This window comes from Brassica napus, chromosome C9 (genome assembly GCF_020379485.1).
Source record: "Brassica napus cultivar Da-Ae chromosome C9, Da-Ae, whole genome shotgun sequence".
Taxonomy (NCBI): Eukaryota; Viridiplantae; Streptophyta; class Magnoliopsida; order Brassicales; family Brassicaceae; genus Brassica; species Brassica napus.
This window is the reverse complement of record NC_063452.1, coordinates 61,404,985-61,423,065: the sequence shown is the minus strand read 5'-3', so window position 1 is coordinate 61,423,065 and position 18,081 is coordinate 61,404,985. Positions and strand designations below refer to the sequence as shown.

At 39.5% G+C, this 18,081-nt stretch overlaps 5 protein-coding genes across 5 annotated transcripts; 4 read left to right on the top strand and 1 right to left on the bottom strand.

Annotated features, from left to right (window-relative positions):
• Positions 1-9: 9 nt before the first annotated feature.
• LOC125592316 (serine/threonine-protein kinase SRK2G-like) lies at positions 10-2,701 on the top strand. The gene is made up of 9 exons (XM_048767148.1): positions 10-357; positions 541-615; positions 699-800; positions 916-969; positions 1,333-1,425; positions 1,548-1,640; positions 1,743-1,847; positions 1,941-2,039; positions 2,111-2,701. Exons 1-9 carry the CDS (start codon positions 238-240, stop codon positions 2,462-2,464), a joined length of 1,095 nt encoding a protein of 364 aa, XP_048623105.1. The 5' UTR covers positions 10-237; the 3' UTR covers positions 2,465-2,701.
• Positions 2,702-2,962: 261 nt separating this feature from the next.
• Positions 2,963-6,497, top strand: LOC106419317 (DEAD-box ATP-dependent RNA helicase 26). The gene is made up of 10 exons (XM_013860077.3): positions 2,963-3,883; positions 3,998-4,104; positions 4,372-4,427; positions 4,513-4,737; positions 4,884-5,090; positions 5,170-5,256; positions 5,344-5,439; positions 5,520-5,735; positions 5,835-6,017; positions 6,171-6,497. Exons 1-10 carry the CDS (start codon positions 3,054-3,056, stop codon positions 6,396-6,398), a joined length of 2,235 nt encoding a protein of 744 aa, XP_013715531.2. The 5' UTR covers positions 2,963-3,053; the 3' UTR covers positions 6,399-6,497.
• Positions 6,498-6,775: 278 nt separating this feature from the next.
• LOC125592314 (DEAD-box ATP-dependent RNA helicase 25) lies at positions 6,776-9,874 on the top strand. The gene is made up of 10 exons (XM_048767144.1): positions 6,776-7,114; positions 7,201-7,307; positions 7,495-7,550; positions 7,639-7,863; positions 8,143-8,349; positions 8,430-8,516; positions 8,589-8,684; positions 8,764-8,979; positions 9,079-9,261; positions 9,478-9,874. Exons 1-10 carry the CDS (start codon positions 6,879-6,881, stop codon positions 9,748-9,750), a joined length of 1,686 nt encoding a protein of 561 aa, XP_048623101.1. The 5' UTR covers positions 6,776-6,878; the 3' UTR covers positions 9,751-9,874.
• Positions 9,875-10,010: 136 nt separating this feature from the next.
• Positions 10,011-14,340, bottom strand: LOC106419505 (DDT domain-containing protein DDB_G0282237). The gene is made up of 11 exons (XM_013860310.3): positions 14,166-14,340; positions 13,218-13,353; positions 12,878-13,050; positions 12,315-12,727; positions 12,161-12,239; positions 11,745-12,094; positions 11,211-11,641; positions 10,940-11,135; positions 10,707-10,868; positions 10,530-10,618; positions 10,011-10,425 (listed from the first exon to the last, which is right to left on the bottom strand). The coding sequence occupies exons 2-11, from the start codon at positions 13,328-13,330 to the stop codon at positions 10,275-10,277; spliced, it is 2,157 nt and encodes a 718-aa protein (XP_013715764.2). The 5' UTR covers positions 13,331-13,353; positions 14,166-14,340; the 3' UTR covers positions 10,011-10,274.
• Positions 14,341-14,840: 500 nt separating this feature from the next.
• On the top strand, positions 14,841-17,019 carry LOC125592317 (flavonol synthase/flavanone 3-hydroxylase-like). Its single transcript, XM_048767149.1, has 3 exons — positions 14,841-15,459; positions 15,913-16,240; positions 16,568-17,019. The coding sequence occupies exons 1-3, from the start codon at positions 14,993-14,995 to the stop codon at positions 16,781-16,783; spliced, it is 1,011 nt and encodes a 336-aa protein (XP_048623106.1). The 5' UTR covers positions 14,841-14,992; the 3' UTR covers positions 16,784-17,019.
• Positions 17,020-18,081: the final 1,062 nt, after the last annotated feature.

The following is an 18,081-nucleotide window of genomic DNA, read 5'->3' as shown; positions in this document are numbered from 1 at the left end:
ACTCATTGAGAATCGAGCTCACCTTCCACGTGGTCCAATCTACTGCAATCTCCTACCTTAACGCCTTCATCTATGCGCACACACACATGTGGATCTCAGCGTCTCTTATCGATTCAATTTGCTTCGCTTTCTCATTCGAAATCGCCTTTTTTAATCAGAATCTATCCCGTGATCTTGTTCGGTTGTGTATATAAGTAGAAAGATACTTAAAATAATATTCGATCATTGATTTGGAAGATGGATAAGTATGAGGTTGTGAAGGATCTGGGGACTGGGAACTTCGGTGTGGCTCGCCTTCTTAGGCACAAGGAAACCAAAGAGCTTGTCGCCATGAAGTACATCGAGAGAGGCCGAAAGGTTGAAGCTTTCCTCTTTCTTCTCTTGCTGTTTTTGAAGTTTCAATTAGGGTTTAGGATTTTTAGGGGGTTTTGCTTTTACCTATAGAAAGTATGATCTTTTGAGTGAGATTTGCAGGAAAAGGTGAGATATTTGGGGTTTTGATGATGATTTGGTTTGTGTGTGTTTGATGATGGGCTGCAGATAGATGAGAACGTGGCTAGAGAGATTATCAATCACAGATCACTTAAGCATCCTAATATCATCCGCTTCAAGGAGGCAAGTTTTAGTTTTTTTTTTTTTATTGGGATTTTTTAGTTACCTATGAGCTGTCTTGGGATCTTAGTTTGAATTGGTTGCAGGTGATTCTGACACCTACTCATCTTGCCATTGTGATGGAGTATGCTTCTGGTGGAGAGCTCTTTGAGAGAATCTGTACTGCCGGTAGATTCAGTGAAGCTGAGGTTATTTTTTTCTCTTTATAAATTCTAATACTTTGATCTATTTGTTCTGAAGACATTTTTTTTTTAACGTTGTATCTGTGTTTATAAAGTTCTTTTGTTATCTTTATATTTCCAGGCTAGGTACTTCTTTCAGCAGCTGATTTGTGGGGTTGACTACTGCCACTCCTTGGTATGTGTATATTCATTAAGCTCAAAAGTGAAAAGTAAAGTTTCCTGATGTGGGAAACTATCAATGTTTTTAATGACTTTAGATTCTCTGTGTTAGATTTGGAAGCTAGTGCTTCAGTAGTTAATCAAAAGGAATTGATTTTTACATGTTTTAACCTTGGTTTTCAATGTCTTGATTGGCCACACAACTGGGTTTTTCGATTCTGTGATACATGTTTAGCTTATAGTGAATCACTTTGAATCTCATTTGCCACTGTTGATACTTTGTGATGTGGGTGATGCTATTTATGGGACTTTTTAGAATCCATCTTTCCTCTGCTGCATAGCATGTACTTACTTCTCCTCTCTTTTTTCTTTTGTGCAGCAAATATGCCACAGAGATCTGAAGCTTGAGAACACATTGCTTGATGGTAGCCCTGCTCCGCTTTTGAAAATCTGTGATTTTGGTTACTCCAAGGTGTGTGCGCTCATTCATTTCACTTTTCCTTCGTTGCTCATTCGTCTCAATCCTCAATCCATTACAGAATAATAGATTATCATGATCTACTATTCACTCGTCCCTTATTCTTTTTTGTGTAGTCATCTATACTACATTCTAGACCTAAATCGACCGTTGGAACTCCAGCATACATAGCACCTGAAGTTCTTTCCCGTAGAGAATACGATGGCAAGGTAGTACACTACTCATGTCTTTGTCATACGCATCAATTTTATCATTAACACTTTGATTAGACTGGGCTTTTGCACTTATATGGCTGCGTTTTCTTTTTGTAGCACGCGGATGTGTGGTCATGTGGTGTAACCCTTTATGTCATGCTCGTTGGAGCTTACCCATTTGAGGATCCTAATGATCCAAAGAATTTCAGGAAAACAATCCAAGTAACTCCATCCATATTCAACTATCTAACTAACTAACTCTTCTTATTGCTCCAGTGTGTTAATAATGTAACAATTCAAATGATCTTCTTTCAGCGTATAATGGCTATACAATACAAGATTCCGGACTACGTTCACATATCTCAGGAGTGCAAACACCTTCTCTCTCGCATATTCGTCACTAACCCCGCTAAGGTACCTTTGAAAGCTAATATGTTATAGGAAGATGTTGTTGCGTTTCTGATTGTCAATGATATATTTGACAGAGAATCACGCTTAAGGAGATCAAGAATCATCCGTGGTACTTAAAGAATCTGCCAAAGGAGCTGCTGGAGTCTGCTCAAGCGGTGTATTACAAGAGAGACAACACGAGCTATTCTCTTCAAAGCGTAGAGGACATAATGAAGATAGTTGGAGAAGCTAGGAATCCAGCTTCTTCTTCAAGCGTCAGCAAAAGCTTGGGATCAGGGGTTGAGGAAGAAGAGGATGTTGAAGCTGAAGTGGAAGTGGAAGAAGAAGAGGAGGAAGAAGAAGAAGAAGAAGATGAATACGAGAAGCATGTCAAAGAGGCACATTCTTCTATTCAAGAGCCTCACGAAGCGTTAAAGGAAAAAAAATGATCACCTCAGCACCGTTGATCCTACAAAGCCAAAAGGGTGTAAACTACTTCGTACATGCTATATTTCACTTTTAGATTTGATTTCTGAAAACATTCTCGTTTCAGTCAAACTTTCTCTAGTGGTTCTCAATAAATGAACATTGATACTCAGAGCAATGCTGTCAGTTCCTTCAGAGAGTGATTATGAAACATAAGGGTAAATTTTAAGAATAATTATAGTTATATCTTTTTTTGCAAATAGCAATTTTTCAAGGGTGATTTAGTGATTATCCTACAATATACATCTCAAAGCAAAAGAAGCGAACAGCGTCACGTTTTTTTCACATTCTCCTCGCTTCTTTACATTTCCAAACCGTGGAGAAAACTACTTGCCGTTTCGTAACATTTTTTTACAGCATTAACGACTAAACTACACGCCGCTTATTTTCCCGGTACCGAAACGACATCGTTTTACGGCCATTTCTAACCTATCGCGTTTCCTACAAAAACCGTTAAAACCCCTTCTCAACATTTGCGACTCACTCTTTCACCTTATCCTCAACACAATCTCTCCGGCCACCACCGACGACGGGAACTTAGTTAGTTACGACATGCCCTTGAAGTTCCCTCTCGGTGTACGCTTCATCACTCACTCTCTCCCCTGCACTCACCTCGCTTCTTCCATGAATTCCGCCGCGCTGATCTACTCGTTCCGCGCCGTCCCCGTCATCTCCAAGGCGCTTCCCTCGAGGCTAACGTGCCTCGGACTCTGCTCCCGGGTCAGTTTCTCAACCCGACCCGAGTTCGGGAGGCGTGGAGAGATTCGCGCGTCCAAGAGCTTGATTGAGGACGAGGCGGAGCTTAGCGATTGGGTGAGCGATTTGAGGACTAGCTCCGTGCGTGGGAAGTTCACTAGCGATGAGGATGAAGCTGTTCAGGAACGTGTTCGTAGAAACGTAGAGAGGGATGATGGTAGGGGTCCGAGGAAGGGAAGAGAAGGTCAAGCTGATAGGTTTGGTGGTTCTAGAAAGGTTGATAGGTTTGGGGGTTCGAACCGGAGTAGAACCGGCGGCGAACCGGTTAGGAACAACCGGTTTGGTGACAGAGAAGGTGCAAGGAATGGGAGGATTCAAGGGAGGAGTGGCGAGTCTTCTTTTCGTGGGAGGAATGAGAGAAATGTAGATTCAGGGTTTAGGAGAGAGCGAGGGATGGAAACAAACAAGGGTTTGGGGAAGCAGACGAGAGGCTTGAGGCAGGAAGAGGAAGGTAGTAGTGACGAGGTAGTATTGGGAGGCATTGATGATTTGCTTAGTGAAGTTAGTAGTGAGGATGACAGTGAAGATGACGAGGCTTTCGTTGGGAAAGTGGTTAAGGGTGTAGAAGCTGATATGCCAAGGACTGACACTGCTAAAACTTCAGATTCTTACTTATCTAAGACAAGGTATGTTTGCATTTGCTGTTTGGTTTCCTTATGATTGCTTCTACTGTATGTTACTTACTTTGACCATTCAGTGTTATTTGATTGAGAATACTCTCTATGGTTAATGATCTACAGATTCGATCAGTTCCCATTGTCTCCCTTATCGCTAAGAGCCATCAAGGATGCTGGATTTGAGACAATGACTGTTGTGCAGGAGGCTACTCTTCCCATCATTCTCAAAGGTGAATTTTTCATCCTTCTCATGAGAGTTATTTGCAAGGCGGGAAAAAAAAAACACAATGATTTAGAAATGTAGTGACTATTTTTAATTGACGGCATCACACAAGCTTTTACTATAACAGATAGGTATTTCATAGAAAACTCAGAGACTTGTGTATCATTCTTCATGATTCCTCAAATTTTCCATGCTTTGTTAGACAAATTGTTCTAAAATTCCTCTTATATTTACTCTTTAACTCTTTGGTTTCTTCCTTGCTTTGTTTTTTCAGGTAAAGATGTGCTAGCCAAGGCCAAAACAGGCACTGGGAAAACCGTTGCATTTTTGGTGAGACATTATACTCTATGGGAGTATGGGTTATGAATATAAGTCGGTCAGTATTTTTTCTTATCGTTTCTGTTTGTATTTTAAGCTTCCATCAATTGAAGCTGTTATCAAATCTCCACCTGCAAGCCGGGATAGTAGGCAATCCCCCATTGTTGTGCTTGTTGTATGCCCTACTCGGGAGCTTGCCAGTCAAGCGGCTGCGGAAGCTAATACCTTGCTGAAGTATCACCCGTCTATCGGTGTTCAAGTTGTGATTGGAGGCACAAAGCTTCCTACAGAGCAAAGGCGTATGCAAGCAAATCCTTGCCAGGTAATAAGATTTTTTTTTGCCACTCCATCTGCATTTGTAAAGTTCATTTTGAGCAAGTTTTGCACTTCATTTAATCTGTGCTTCTAAGATGGCGGAGTTTTAGTGAGCAGCTGTGTTTTCATAATCACATGTTTGAACAATCTCAGATTCTTGTGGCTACACCTGGAAGGCTGAAAGACCATATCGAGAACACTTCTGGATTTGCCACAAGGTTGAATGGTGTGAAAGTCCTTGTACTTGATGAAGCTGATCATCTCTTGGACATGGGTTTCCGAAGGGATATCGAGAGGATCATCGCTGCTGTTCCTAAGCAGAGACAAACGTTTTTATTTTCTGCTACGGTTCCTGAAGAGGTAAGTATCAGTTTCTTTCACAAAAGGCTCTCATTGTTTGGGTTGGAGTTTTGAATTGTTTTTTTTTTCTGGTGTCAAGGTCCGCCAGATATGCCATATTGCTCTGAAACGGGACCATGAGTTCATCAATTGTGTTCAAGAGGGATCTGGGGAGACGCATCAAAAGGTAAAAGATTGCTCTCTAGGTTCATATAAATGAATGACCTACCATAATATAGGTTTCTCATTTCTCATGTCTGTTTTTTTCTCCCAGGTCAAACAAATGTACATGATTGCATCACTGGATAGACATTTCTCGCTTCTATATGTTCTCCTTAAAGAACACATGGCAGATAATCCAGACTATAAGGTAAAAAAAACTTGTTCGTCAAATTTCGATGTGATTCACCAATGTATATCTGAATTGACACGGTCTCCTCCTTGTTGCAGGTTATTATTTTCTGCACAACTGCCATGGTTACAAGATTGGTTGCCGATCTGCTTGGCCAGCTAAGCTTGAACGTCAGAGAGATCCATTCTAGAAAACCGCAGGGTTACAGAACCAAAGTCTCCGACGAGTTCCGCAAGTCGAAGAGTATTATCCTTGTAACATCAGATGTATCTGCTCGTGGTGTCGATTACCCTGATGTGTCACTAGTCGTACAGGTAAACCATGTAGTTAGTTTTCAATCATGGATTTGCACCGCAACTGCAAAATGGATTCTTCTTACTGAAGTTGTTGTTTTTTCAATGTTGGACATGCAGATGGGGTTGCCATCAGACAGAGAACAATACATACATAGACTTGGCAGAACCGGGAGGAAAGGTAAGGAAGGAGAAGGTGTACTAATGTTGGCACCATGGGAAGAGTACTTTCTGTCATCTGTTAAAGACTTGCCCATTAACAAGTCTCCTCTACCGCCAATAGACCCTGAGGCTGTGAAAAAGGTAAGCTTGGACACAAAAATCTCTATGCAAATGCCAATGTTAGAATTGTCTCATCTCATGGCACAAACCTCTTTGAAGTTAATAGCTAAGATCTTAAAGAGTATTGAACATTGATGGGTGTGAGGAACTTATTGGTGGATATGATGGATTCAGGTGCAGAGAGGGCTTAACCAAGTGGAAATGAAGAACAAGGAAGCGGCGTATCAGGCGTGGTTAGGTTACTACAAATCCCAGAAGATGATTGCGAGAGACACGACCAGACTAGTGGAGTTAGCCAATGAGTTTAGCCGCAGCATGGGACTTGACATGCCACCAGCTATCCCCAAAAATGTTCTTGGCAAGATGGGTCTCAAAAACGTTCCTGGTCTTAGAACCAAGTAGAATCTAACTTCATCGAATGTTTTGCTTTTTGTCGTATAAGGCTTTGTCAGTGCAATCTCTTTTCATTCTTGCAAACACTTGATAAAAGTCTGTTAGATTCTTCACTTGTACCAAACAAACCAAAAGAAAAGCTGGACTATCCAAGCAGGCCCGTCTCATTCTCTTAGAGGCCCGTTGCAAAAAGGCTCTAAATCCTAAAAAACAGGCCCTAGACGGGCCTGCATCTAAGCATTCAAGATTCATACTTGCCTTCATACGTTAAGATGTTTCAAATTTTAAAAAAGAACATTTTAAAGCAATGGCAGCAAACTTCATGCCGTTTTTGGTTCGTTACCCTTAAGAAGCCTCTCTTTATTTGCGTTTCCTATAAAAACCTCGTAAAACCCTAATTAAAACGACGGCGGGAAAGTGGTAGTTAAAGCCTTACAGGTTAAGGTAAGCGGCGCTCATCACTCTCTTCCACCTCCTCCTCTCGTTTCCATGACTTCGGATGGACCCAAATCCGGCAAGAAGAGACGAGAGATTCGCGCAAAACTTGCGAAGGAGCTCGCAGGTGGTGAAGATGAATCGGGAAACAAAAGGCGTCCAAAGAGGGGAAGAGAAGACAAATCTGCTGATGTTGATGAGCCTCTTATTAAGAAAGCGGCTTCTACTGCCTCTGTAGAGGCTGCTGATAATAAGCCAAAGACTTCAGATTCTTACTTGTCTAAGACAAGGTGAAGACAGTTTAGACACAAGATTGTTGTCTTGAGGTTGATTCAGACAGCTTTTGTTACTAACACTATGGCTAATTTTTTTGCAGATTTGATCAGTTCCCATTATCTCCTTTGTCGCTAAAGGGTATCCAAGATGCTGGATTTAAGACAATGACTGTCGTGCAAGAGGCTACTCTTCCTATTATCCTCAAAGGTGAACATTTTTTTCTTTCTTTCAATATCCTTGGAGCTGCTTATAAGGCATAAAGTTAGGGTTTAGGATTGGGTTTAAAGCTTATATAAAAAGGCAGAAACTTGTGCAGTCTTTCTTCCGGATTACTCACATTGAAGCTTTGTTTATTGTTTATTTATTTCCTCTAATGTTTCTTCTTGAACATCAGGTAAAGATGTGCTAGCTAAGGCCAAAACTGGCACTGGGAAAACCGTTGCGTTTTTGGTGAGACTCTTGATTCATGGATATAAGTTGGTCAGTTAGGAATTGTTGAGTTTTGTTCTTATCGTTTTTTTTTTAAATATATTTTAAGCTTCCATCAATTGAAGCTGTTATCAAGTCTCCACCTGTAAGCCGGGACAATAGGCATCCCCCAATTATTGTTCTTGTGGTATGCCCTACTCGGGAACTTGCTTGTCAAGCAGCTGCCGAAGCTAACATTTTGCTCAAGTATCACTCATCTATTGGTGTTGAAGTTGTGATTGGAGGCACTAAGCTTCCTGCTGAGCAGAGGCGTATGCAAAAACATCCTTGCCAGGTAAGATATTTCTTTTGCATCCATGTGTACTTATGTTCAGTTGATTGTGAGAAAATCTTGCACTTGTTTTAGGCTCTAAGATTGAAAATGTTACCAATGGAGTTGCATATACTTCTTTTAATTAATTTGGTTGTTTTTCAATCGTTATGTGCATATGGTGCGTTCAGTTTGTAAAAATGATAAATTACAACTGATAACTGGAGAAAGAATGTATGTCTGTTAAACACTGAGATGTGTCTCCATATTTTGTTTAATAATCACATGTTTGAACACTCTCAGATTCTAGTGGCTACACCCGGAAGGCTCATAGACCATATTGACAACACTTCTGGATTTGCGACAAGGTTGAAAGGTGTGAAAGTCCTTGTTCTTGATGAAGCTGATCATCTCTTGGACATGGGTTTCCGAAGGGATATTGAGAGGATCATCGCCGCTGTTCCTAAGCAGAGACAAACCTTTTTGTTTTCCGCCACTGTACCTGAAGAGGTAAGCGTCAGTTTCTTGCACAAAAGGCTCTCACTTTTGGGTTGGAATCTTGAATTATGTTTTTTTTTTCTTGTGTCAAGGTCCGCCAAATATGTCATATTGCTTTGAAACAAGATCATGAGTTCGTCAATTGTGTTCAAGAGGGTAGTGGGGAGACTCATCAAAAGGTAAAACTTTATCTTTTAAACTCATTTAAATGGACTGCCATATGATTGGATGTTATCTGTTTTATCTCACAGGTCTCACAAATGTACATGATTGCAACACTGGATAGACATTTCTCGCTTATATATGCGCTCCTTAAAAAACACATTGCTGATAATGTGGGTTATAAGGTAAAAACTGTTTCTCTAGTGCAATTGTGAGCCAACCAATGTATTCCTGAACTAACAACACATCTCCTTGTTGTTGCAGGTGATTATTTTCTGTACAACTGCTATGGTTACGAGATTGGTGGCCGATCTGCTCGGCCAACTAAGCCTGAACGTCAGAGAGATCCATTCTAGAAAACCGCAGAGTTACAGAACCAGAGTTTCTGATGAGTTCCGCAAGTCGAAGAGTATTATCCTTGTAACATCTGATGTATCTGCTCGTGGTGTAGATTACCCTGATGTGTCACTAGTCGTACAGGTAAAATCATACCGTAGTTTCCCCATATCATGGAATTTACTTACTACAAAGTTAAGCGGTTTCACTGAAGTTGTTGTTTTGTAAATGTTGGATATTCAGATGGGGTTACCATCAGACAGAGAACAATACATACATAGACTTGGTAGAACCGGGAGGAAAGGCAAGGAAGGAGAAGGTGTGCTTTTGTTGGCACCTTGGGAAGAGTACTTTCTGTCGTCTGTTAAAGACTTGCCCATCGCCAAGGCTCCTCTACCGCCAATAGATCATGAAGCTGTGAAGAAGGTAAGCTTTTCAGATAGTAGGGCGAACACTCATCAATTTGTTACTCTACTAAACTTTGCAAGCCTTGTTCTCTAACAACTGAAGTGTTATAAACTGTGTATGAATCTCTATGCAAGTACCTATGTTTAGAATAGTTATAACACAAACCTCTTTGTAGTCAAGAGTATGTGACTCTCTAGTGGGTGCTGATGAGTGTGAGAAACTTGTTGGATTCAGGTACAGAAGGCGCTTAGCCAAGTGGAAATGACGCACAAGGAGGCTGCGTATCAGGCATGGTTGGGTTACTACAAATCTCAGAAGAAGATTGCTAGGGACACAACCAGACTGGTGGAGTTAGCCAATGAGTTTAGCCGCAGCATGGGACTGGACACCCCACCAGCTATCCCTATAAATGTTATTGGCAAGATGGGTCTCAAAAATGTTCCAGGTCTTAGAGTCGCTCCCGGTTTTGACAAGAGAAAAGGAAAAAAAAATTATCGTTCCAGGTAGATTTTGTCTTAATGGTATGTTGTTGTTTTGAACGTTATTTATTTTTGATGTACGAACTCTTGTTATATTCTCGCAACACTTTGATTTTCTATTTATTAAAAAAAAATCTATTAAAAGTTACACATTCTTTGATTGTAGAGCTTAACAAAGAGGCTGTGTCATTGAAAATTCGTATGTTCTCTTCTACTCCTTCAAAACATGAAATTACCTATAAAACTTGCCTGAAACCTCAAAATAAGAGAAGCAAATGACAGAGGATATTGGGGATAATAATGAAACTTCTATTTAGCCGGCAAAGTGTATGTCATAGAAGATGATGAATGGCAACAGAAAAAAACAAAAACCCAACACCATCTTGCCCATACGATAAGACTATCCTTTTTGCGGTCATAAGTTGCAAGGCTCCTACCAATGTCCTAAGAACCAGAAAGAAAAACTAGAGAAGGCAAGCCCGTAAATGGCTAGTTTTGGTTATGGCTGCAACTGCAAAAGCTTTTCTTATGCAGAATCGAAGTCTGCTATGTTTAGTCCTCTTTCCACTTGTTAACATATCTCTGGAAGGCACTAGCTGGATTTTCATGAAGAGGAGCTTTTACACGGCTCGATCTCCTAACCACTGCTTCTTCCATTTCTATGTTGTGAGCTATGTCCTTCGCCCTCTTTTGTAGTGTTGAGCTGCAAAATCACAAGTCATTAGCCATGTCACAGAAACCATGAGACTTCAGTTAATGCAGTGTTTTCTACAAGTGTAAAATAGAAGTGAGAAGCTCTAAACTGACCATATCCTGTCATAGAATTTCTCTAGCTGCGTATGTAATGACAGTTCCCTCTCTCCTTTACGGTTCAATGATCCCATCAATGCATCGAGCTGGATTTCCACAAAACAAATTTGAATAAATCTATGCAATTAAATGATCAAACAAAGAATTAAACCATATGTGGCTTGATGATGATACCTCTTCCTTGGAGGTATAATAGCCCCATTCTTTGCAATCAGAATCCTCAACAAATATCCTCCCATTGCTTCGGAACCACCAGTACCTGTTGTAGTTCCTATCTTTACCCAAGGTGTTTGTACGTATCACTATTTTCTCCATCTCTCGTTCATAGTATTGCCTCTGCATACAAATACAAAGGTCAGACTTGATTGGTCAAAGCAAACATAGATTATGAGAGGAAAGGACTCAACCCTCTGCTCGGGGCCCCTCATTTCTAATGTTCCTTTCTCATCTTCACTTGATGATTTTCCTTTCTCCTCCTCCTCCTCCTCTTCTCCTTCTTCTGATTCAGCCTCCTCCTCTTCCTTCTCCACCTTCTCCTTTGATGTGCTTTTTGTATCCGTCATATGCTTTTTGTGCTTTCTCAGATAGACATTCGCCATAAGCCTATCACAACCACAAGAACAGTTATAAGCTCAAATATAGTTTGAAAACAAAACGTTTAAATAGTAGAAGCCAAACCTTTTCTCTGATTTTTCAGGTTTTCCTGAAGAAACAGACCCATTCTCCATCTTAGTTTCCCCCTCAGTGCTCTCTTTCATTTTGCTGTCTTCACTGCTTTCTATTACCTGTGGGCTGTTTTTCTTTCTAGCTTCCTCGCCAGTTTTGGAGCGTTCTTTCTCCTTTCTTTTTTGTTTGGCTTCCGCCAACGCTTCTTCTCTTCTAGCAGCTCCAAGGGCATGCCGTTGTTCAAGAAGCTCGTCTACTTCTCCCTTAAACAACATTGTTTCAGCTATCTGGTTCACCAACTCCCTTAGGATTCCCAGTTTCACATTGGGGTCCAATAGACCATAATGTCCCCGTTTGATCGTTCCAATGTCACAGCACAGATCAGGGATGTCAACCGAGTCCAAGAAGTCGCATAAAAACTCTGTCCATGTGATCAATGTTATCTGAAACAAGAATGAAATAAATCAACAAGCAGGCCATCCGTCACAAGCCTGACAACTTCATGTTCAATGAGAATAACATATTACTGTGAGATGAAGATCTAACCTTTGACTTGCGACTCCTTCTCTTCAAAGCTTTGAAAGTGTCATCGCCTTCATTGATGAGGAACCGAAAAAGACGGGCATGCACTTCCATGATAAGAACCAAATTACTCTCCTTGTGGCAGAGAGCATTCTCAAAGTCCTCAAGAGAAAACCGCCATAGATGCAGCTGCCTACCAAATGAAGAGCAAAAGTCCCAGACCATAAGAAGATCCCCAACACAATCCATTGGAACACTAAAATCCCGTGAGGGAGAAGGACGCTGAGTGATATTAGCATCATCAGGTTCCAGTGGCAACAGTGAATCTTCAATTGGATAATTGATAGGAGGCTCTTCCTCGGTGCCATTAGTCTCTGATAAAAAAGAATTAAGAAAATCAATATAAAATCATACAGGCAAGACATAATCTCTTTATTTACCTTTATCTGTCTCTTCTGCAACATGGCTACCACCTTCTGCTCTCTTTCTTTTTCCCTTATCCCTTCCGGTTTTATCTTCCTAAAGTTTAGCGATGAGACAAAACCGATTAGTACATAGACCAATTATTAACATGATGGTGTACTTAACATCTACCTGCTTTCTTTGCTGAACCAGTTCTCCATTTTGAAAGACATATTTGTCCTTAAGTTCCTTGGGAATGTTCCTAGTGATTCCATGCGCTTTAGCCAGGTACTCATTAACTACCCAAGGTATACTGTGGCATGTTGACTCTCGAATGAAAGACTTCAGAAAGTTTCTACTAAATGGAAACTTCTTCTTCCATGAAAGATCCTCCCCAGACAGCACTGCCTTCTCGTTTATTTCCTTGTCTTTGTCAAGGAAGCCTACCTCATACTGAGGTTCACTATCCCCATCTGTTAGTATGTTCAAAATTCTGCACGGGTGAGATTCTCCATCCCTGTTTCCATACAGCTCTGCGCCAGCGAAGAAGCAGGTTTGCAACTCGGTGGCTATTGTGTCAGCAAGATCTTTCAATGAGAGTGTACCTTCACAAAACAGTAGAAATAGAATTAGAGATACTGACAATTTATGCTGCCATCCTCGGATACATACAGTAATTTCTATATATAATGAAACAAAACAAGACTCTGACACAAGCTTATCAGAATAATGGAGGGAAGGTGTAAAGAACTTACTGAATTGGATGATACGTAACGCAGGTGCAACTAGCTCTCTGGGAAGAGTTTGGACCTTCTTGCTCGCCAGTTTTTCTGAGTCTAAGGCCTCCTCGTAGGTCAGACTAGTTTTGCCAGTAGATTTGCATGTCCAAACACGCTGGCGATACAGATTTATCCTCTTCAAGTACATTCTATTCTATGTCAAGGAAACAAAAAATGTTCTGACGCAGCAAATGCATTGATAAACATGAAGAACAAAGCCTTTGGAAGATAATATGAATCAAAACATGTTAAAAAGACGTACGTCTCTTCTTTTTCAATTCACAAACCAAAAACAGTTATAGAAGAAGAAGGATACTGATAATCTCGGAATATCTCCTTAGTGAGACGAACTTGAAAAACAAGTTCTTGTGGCTGCAAGTTCTTTGGGGGCTCAAGAAGTTTATGTGGCTTCTTCTTTAGTAAAGGCATCTTTCAAAACGGCAAGACAGACCCTGTGGTGTAAAAAACCAAAAAAAAAATTCATAAACTTGAATGTCTGTGTAACAATGAAAATCACTTTCTGTGTAATCATGGTTACAAACATCAACGAGATGTAATAACAAATGGACACCAATAGATTATCAAAGCAAGACGTTAGTCACATATGTTAAATATTTTAGAGAGTTTCAGTCACATTCCACAAATGCTTAACAAAGGAGAACAGATACTTTTGAATGGGTGGAATCGTAACGCATAGGCAGAATGCTAGCAAATAGTTAAACAGAGCTGTTTCTAATTTCAAACGTCTGATTCGACAGACAGATACCATATAGAAGCAAGTGGAACATGCGAGATCAATCGAAAATAGCACTAAACCCTATAACTATCGCAATCCCAATCGAATTTTGCAAAAAGATCTACCGAACGTTACCAGTTCGGATCAATAATCGAAGGAACCGAAACGTAAAAAAAACAACGAATCAAAACCCAGGATCGATAAAAACAAAAAAACACTAACATGCGCCGGCTTCGGACAATCCTGAAGACCACACAGAAGGCGAAACCGACAGGAAAAAGACAAACAAAAGACAATAACGAAGCATAAACAAAGCAGCAAGGAATAAAATTAACAAACACAAACAATCAATCACCCAAACAAAAGTACGTAAAAGCCAATGCGAAATTCACAACGAAGAGAAGCAAAAATCGCACACGAAAGCGTCGAAAGAGGATCGTTATTCCCGCCAGAATAGATACAATTGAGGAGAAAAATATCAACATCGAGCGAGAAAGAGAGAGGGAGAGAGATGGGCTCGGATCTTACAGAGAATGTATTGAAATTCAGAATGCGCGTCGTCGAGACGGAGATAGAGAGAGAGAGAGAGGTTGCGTTTAGATCTCTGGTCTCTCTCTCGCTCGCTCTCTCGCTTCTCAGCTGTTTGGTCCGAAGTCCTTCCTTATGGGAATGAAGGGAAACTTATTAATATGCGAGTTGTGTGTGTGTGTGTGTATGTATGTACACGTGTGTTGCTGTTTTGGAGCCAATTAGTTTATTTCCTCTCCTATTAATTAATCAAGCCCATATTACATAGACTTACTGGGCCTAGGGTATTCTTACCTGGGCCTTTAAGGCTTTAATTTTCAGTGGTGTTTTTTAAAATCGAAATTTGTATTACCTTGTCAACGACTCCAGATGATATTTAATTTGTTTGCATTGTACGTATTTGTAACCCGCCAAAATATCAGCAAAATAATAATAATATTTTTTTTTGTATTTTTCTGGCCTACAATATAACAAAACTATTTAATAAAATTCCTTAATACGTAAATTCACTCTCGTCTTACAAAAATATTATTATATAAATTTATTTTTCTAATATTAAAATGCTACTTTTCAAGTAAAAGAATAAGGATTAAATATCGGTACCAAACCAAACTCCTTTTACAAAAAAAAAAACATATATATCGTTACCAAACCTCACGATATTACATGCAATATACCAACACGTACTTTACATGTGGTAGTTACTTCTATCAAGTGGTCAATACCTCGCCACGTCATCACTCCCTCCCTCCTTAAAAACCAAACCTCCCCCTCCTCTAAATTTAGAACCATCATCCTCCTCCATTGTTCCCGGCATAACTAAAGCTATGGAGATCGAGAGAGTCCAAGACATTTCATCATCTTCCCTCCACACCGAGGTTATCCCTCTGGAGTTCATCAGATCGGAGAAAGAACAGCCGGCGATCACCACTTTCCGAGGTCCGGTGCCGGCGATCCCCGTCGTCGATCTGAGCGACCCCGACGAAGAGAGCGTGGCGCGTGCGGTGGTGAAGGCGAGTGAAGAATGGGGGATTTTCCAGGTGGTTAACCACGGGATCCCCACGGAGCTGATAAAACGGTTGCAGGAAGTGGGGAGAACGTTCTTCGAGCTTCCTTCGTCGGAGAAAGAGTCCGTCGCGAAGCCCGCTGATGCTAAAGACATCGAAGGGTACGGAACGAAGCTACAGAAAGAAGTAGAAGGTAAGAAAGCATGGGTTGATCATCTCTTCCACAGGATCTGGCCACCGTCGTGCGTTAACTACAGTTTCTGGCCAAAGAATCCACCTGAGTACAGGTACATGCCTGAAAACAAGACCGTTACTGTCGTGATACTCTATGCTTCTAACTAATGTTATAAAAATCGGTTTAAACAGTGCATAAACATGCATGTTCATTTAACCAAAACAATTTTCTTAAAATTAACGAAGTTGTTTTGGCCTAGTTCTAAAGGGATTCCTGGAGTTTTCGTTCTAGGATTCAGGTAGCCAATGTTATCCATAGACGTCTTAAGTGACAAGAAAATCCGAATTTCTATGGATTTTGTAGGATTAGTCTTTGGATCTAAAAAATTATTGGGTTTATAAACCGTTTGGGATCCTCAATGTTATCCAAAAAGAAACAAAAAACAAACAATTTTAAAAAATCTAATTTAAGTGGAAAAAAATATGATTTACCATTTTAATATGTTTAAATCATTTTAAATTGATATAACATTTGAATATGTTTTGGTTTCATGGCTATGTATTAGGGAGGTGAACGAAGAGTACGCGTTGCATGTGAAGAAGCTGTCGGAGACATTATTAGGCATACTCTCCGAAGGGTTAGGCTTACGTCGTGAGGCGTTGAGAGAAGGACTCGGCGGAGATCTGGTTGAGTATATGATGAAGATTAACTATTATCCGCCGTGTCCTCGGCCGGACTTAGCCTTGGGAGTACCGGCACATACTGATCTAAGTGGAATCACTCTGCTTGTACCTAATGAAGTTCCTGGACTTCAAGTCTTCAAAGACGATCACTGGTTCGACGCCGAGTATATTCCTTCTGCCGTCATTGTTCACATCGGCGATCAGATTCTGGTCTGAATTTTTTTTATAAAATAAATCACTTGCATTTTAAAAATATTTATAAATTAATATTTATAAATTAATAATACAAAGGAAGGTGAATTTTTTGAAAATCAAAGAAAAAAAACAGATAATTATGTTTAGCTTTACAGGGTTAGGAACTTAGGTTTTAGGATTAGCATTTAAGTGTTTTGGATTTATTAGAGTTTAGGCTTTTCCTAGAGTTAAAAATATAAGTTGGTTTTCAAATAGTAATATTTTAAAAAAAAATAAGATTTGAAATGTTAATTTTTGTCATTACTATCTTTTATTTTTATGGAATATTGTGAAATTTTGCAGAGGCTAAGTAATGGGAGGTATAAGAATGTGTTGCATAGGACGACGGTGGATAAGGACAGGACGAGGATGTCGTGGCCAGTGTTCTTGGAGCCACACCGTGAAATGATAGTCGGGCCATTACCGGAGCTTATAAGCGATGGTAATCCTCCAAAATACAAGCCTTTTGCTTTCAAGGACTACAGTTACCGTAAGCTCAATAAGCTTCCTCTGGACTGAGAAACCAAAAAAAAAATCTAAACCATGAAGAAAAGTGTTGATGAATTTTTATTTATTTTATTTTAAACTTGTTGCTTTTGAAACAAGATGTGGTTGTTGTTGTGTTCCCGCGATAAGAACTTTCGGTATGTCTCTTGTTTTCTGCTAGTTGTGGTGAAAATAAAGACTAAAAAGACATGTAGTATAACAGTATTACATTTAACGTTTGATGAAGACATGTTCTTGTTGTGTCGCCATACATTCGCCAGTTATGTAGGACCATTTTTAGGAATCGGGGAGTTGGTGACATATGTATATAGAAAGCTGGTGTGTTGTTACTGTTGTACCACTATCCCTTCTTTAAAGGCTTCTTTTCCAGCCATAAATATCAACAACTAATGAAAATTACAATTAATGAAAAAAATTGTTACTTGGAAGTAATTATGCATTAGGTGGAAATACTTTGCATAATACCACAAAGGGTTCAAATGAATTAAAACCTTGTTACACAAAGATAAAAGTTTTGGGCAGTCTTAATCGAATCTGTTTAAATTGATAAAAAAATGTTTTGGGAAAAAAATTGAAACACAAAAATATTTTTTTTGTGTATTTCGATAAAAAAATTAATTGAGTTTATTAAATTATTAATAATTTAATTTAGTGAAAATTAATAATAATAGATAATAATATATTTATGATATAGATTTAATTTGTTTTTAATATGTGTGAACAAATGAATGGAGGGAGTGATTAAAACCTTGTGTTAAAAAACTAAAGTTAAAGTTTGAGGAAGGCCATGAAAGCTTATTGAGTCACATCAACTCTACATATGGCTTTCATTCTCTTCTTACCTGCCGACTGCATATACATTCATTATGAAGATCACAAGATGGCTTTGTGAGAACTGAGAACAACACGCATTAAAGCCAAAGCTACTTCAATTTATTATTTATTATTATTAATATTTTTGTATCCTATTGATACCAGAAGAGTGTAGAAACAAGTATTTTATAGAACGAGTAACAAGCAACGAGTAACAAGGCAAGTATCAAAAATAAAATGATACTTGATATTTGTCTTGTCCTTGCAAGTAGTAAATTTTTTTGACTTGTTACTTGCCTTGCTAACGGCAAGTATTCGGTTTTTCAAGGCGAATACGAGTCAAGTCACGAGTAGCGAGTATCGAGTAATGATGTCCAGGGAGTGACGAGGGTGCAAAAGTACAGGGTCCCACCATTTTTTAATAAAATTTCTTTGCTATTTTAGGGTCTTAAATTTTGAGATTTTGTAAATTAAAGTTCTAACTTTCGAAGTAATCT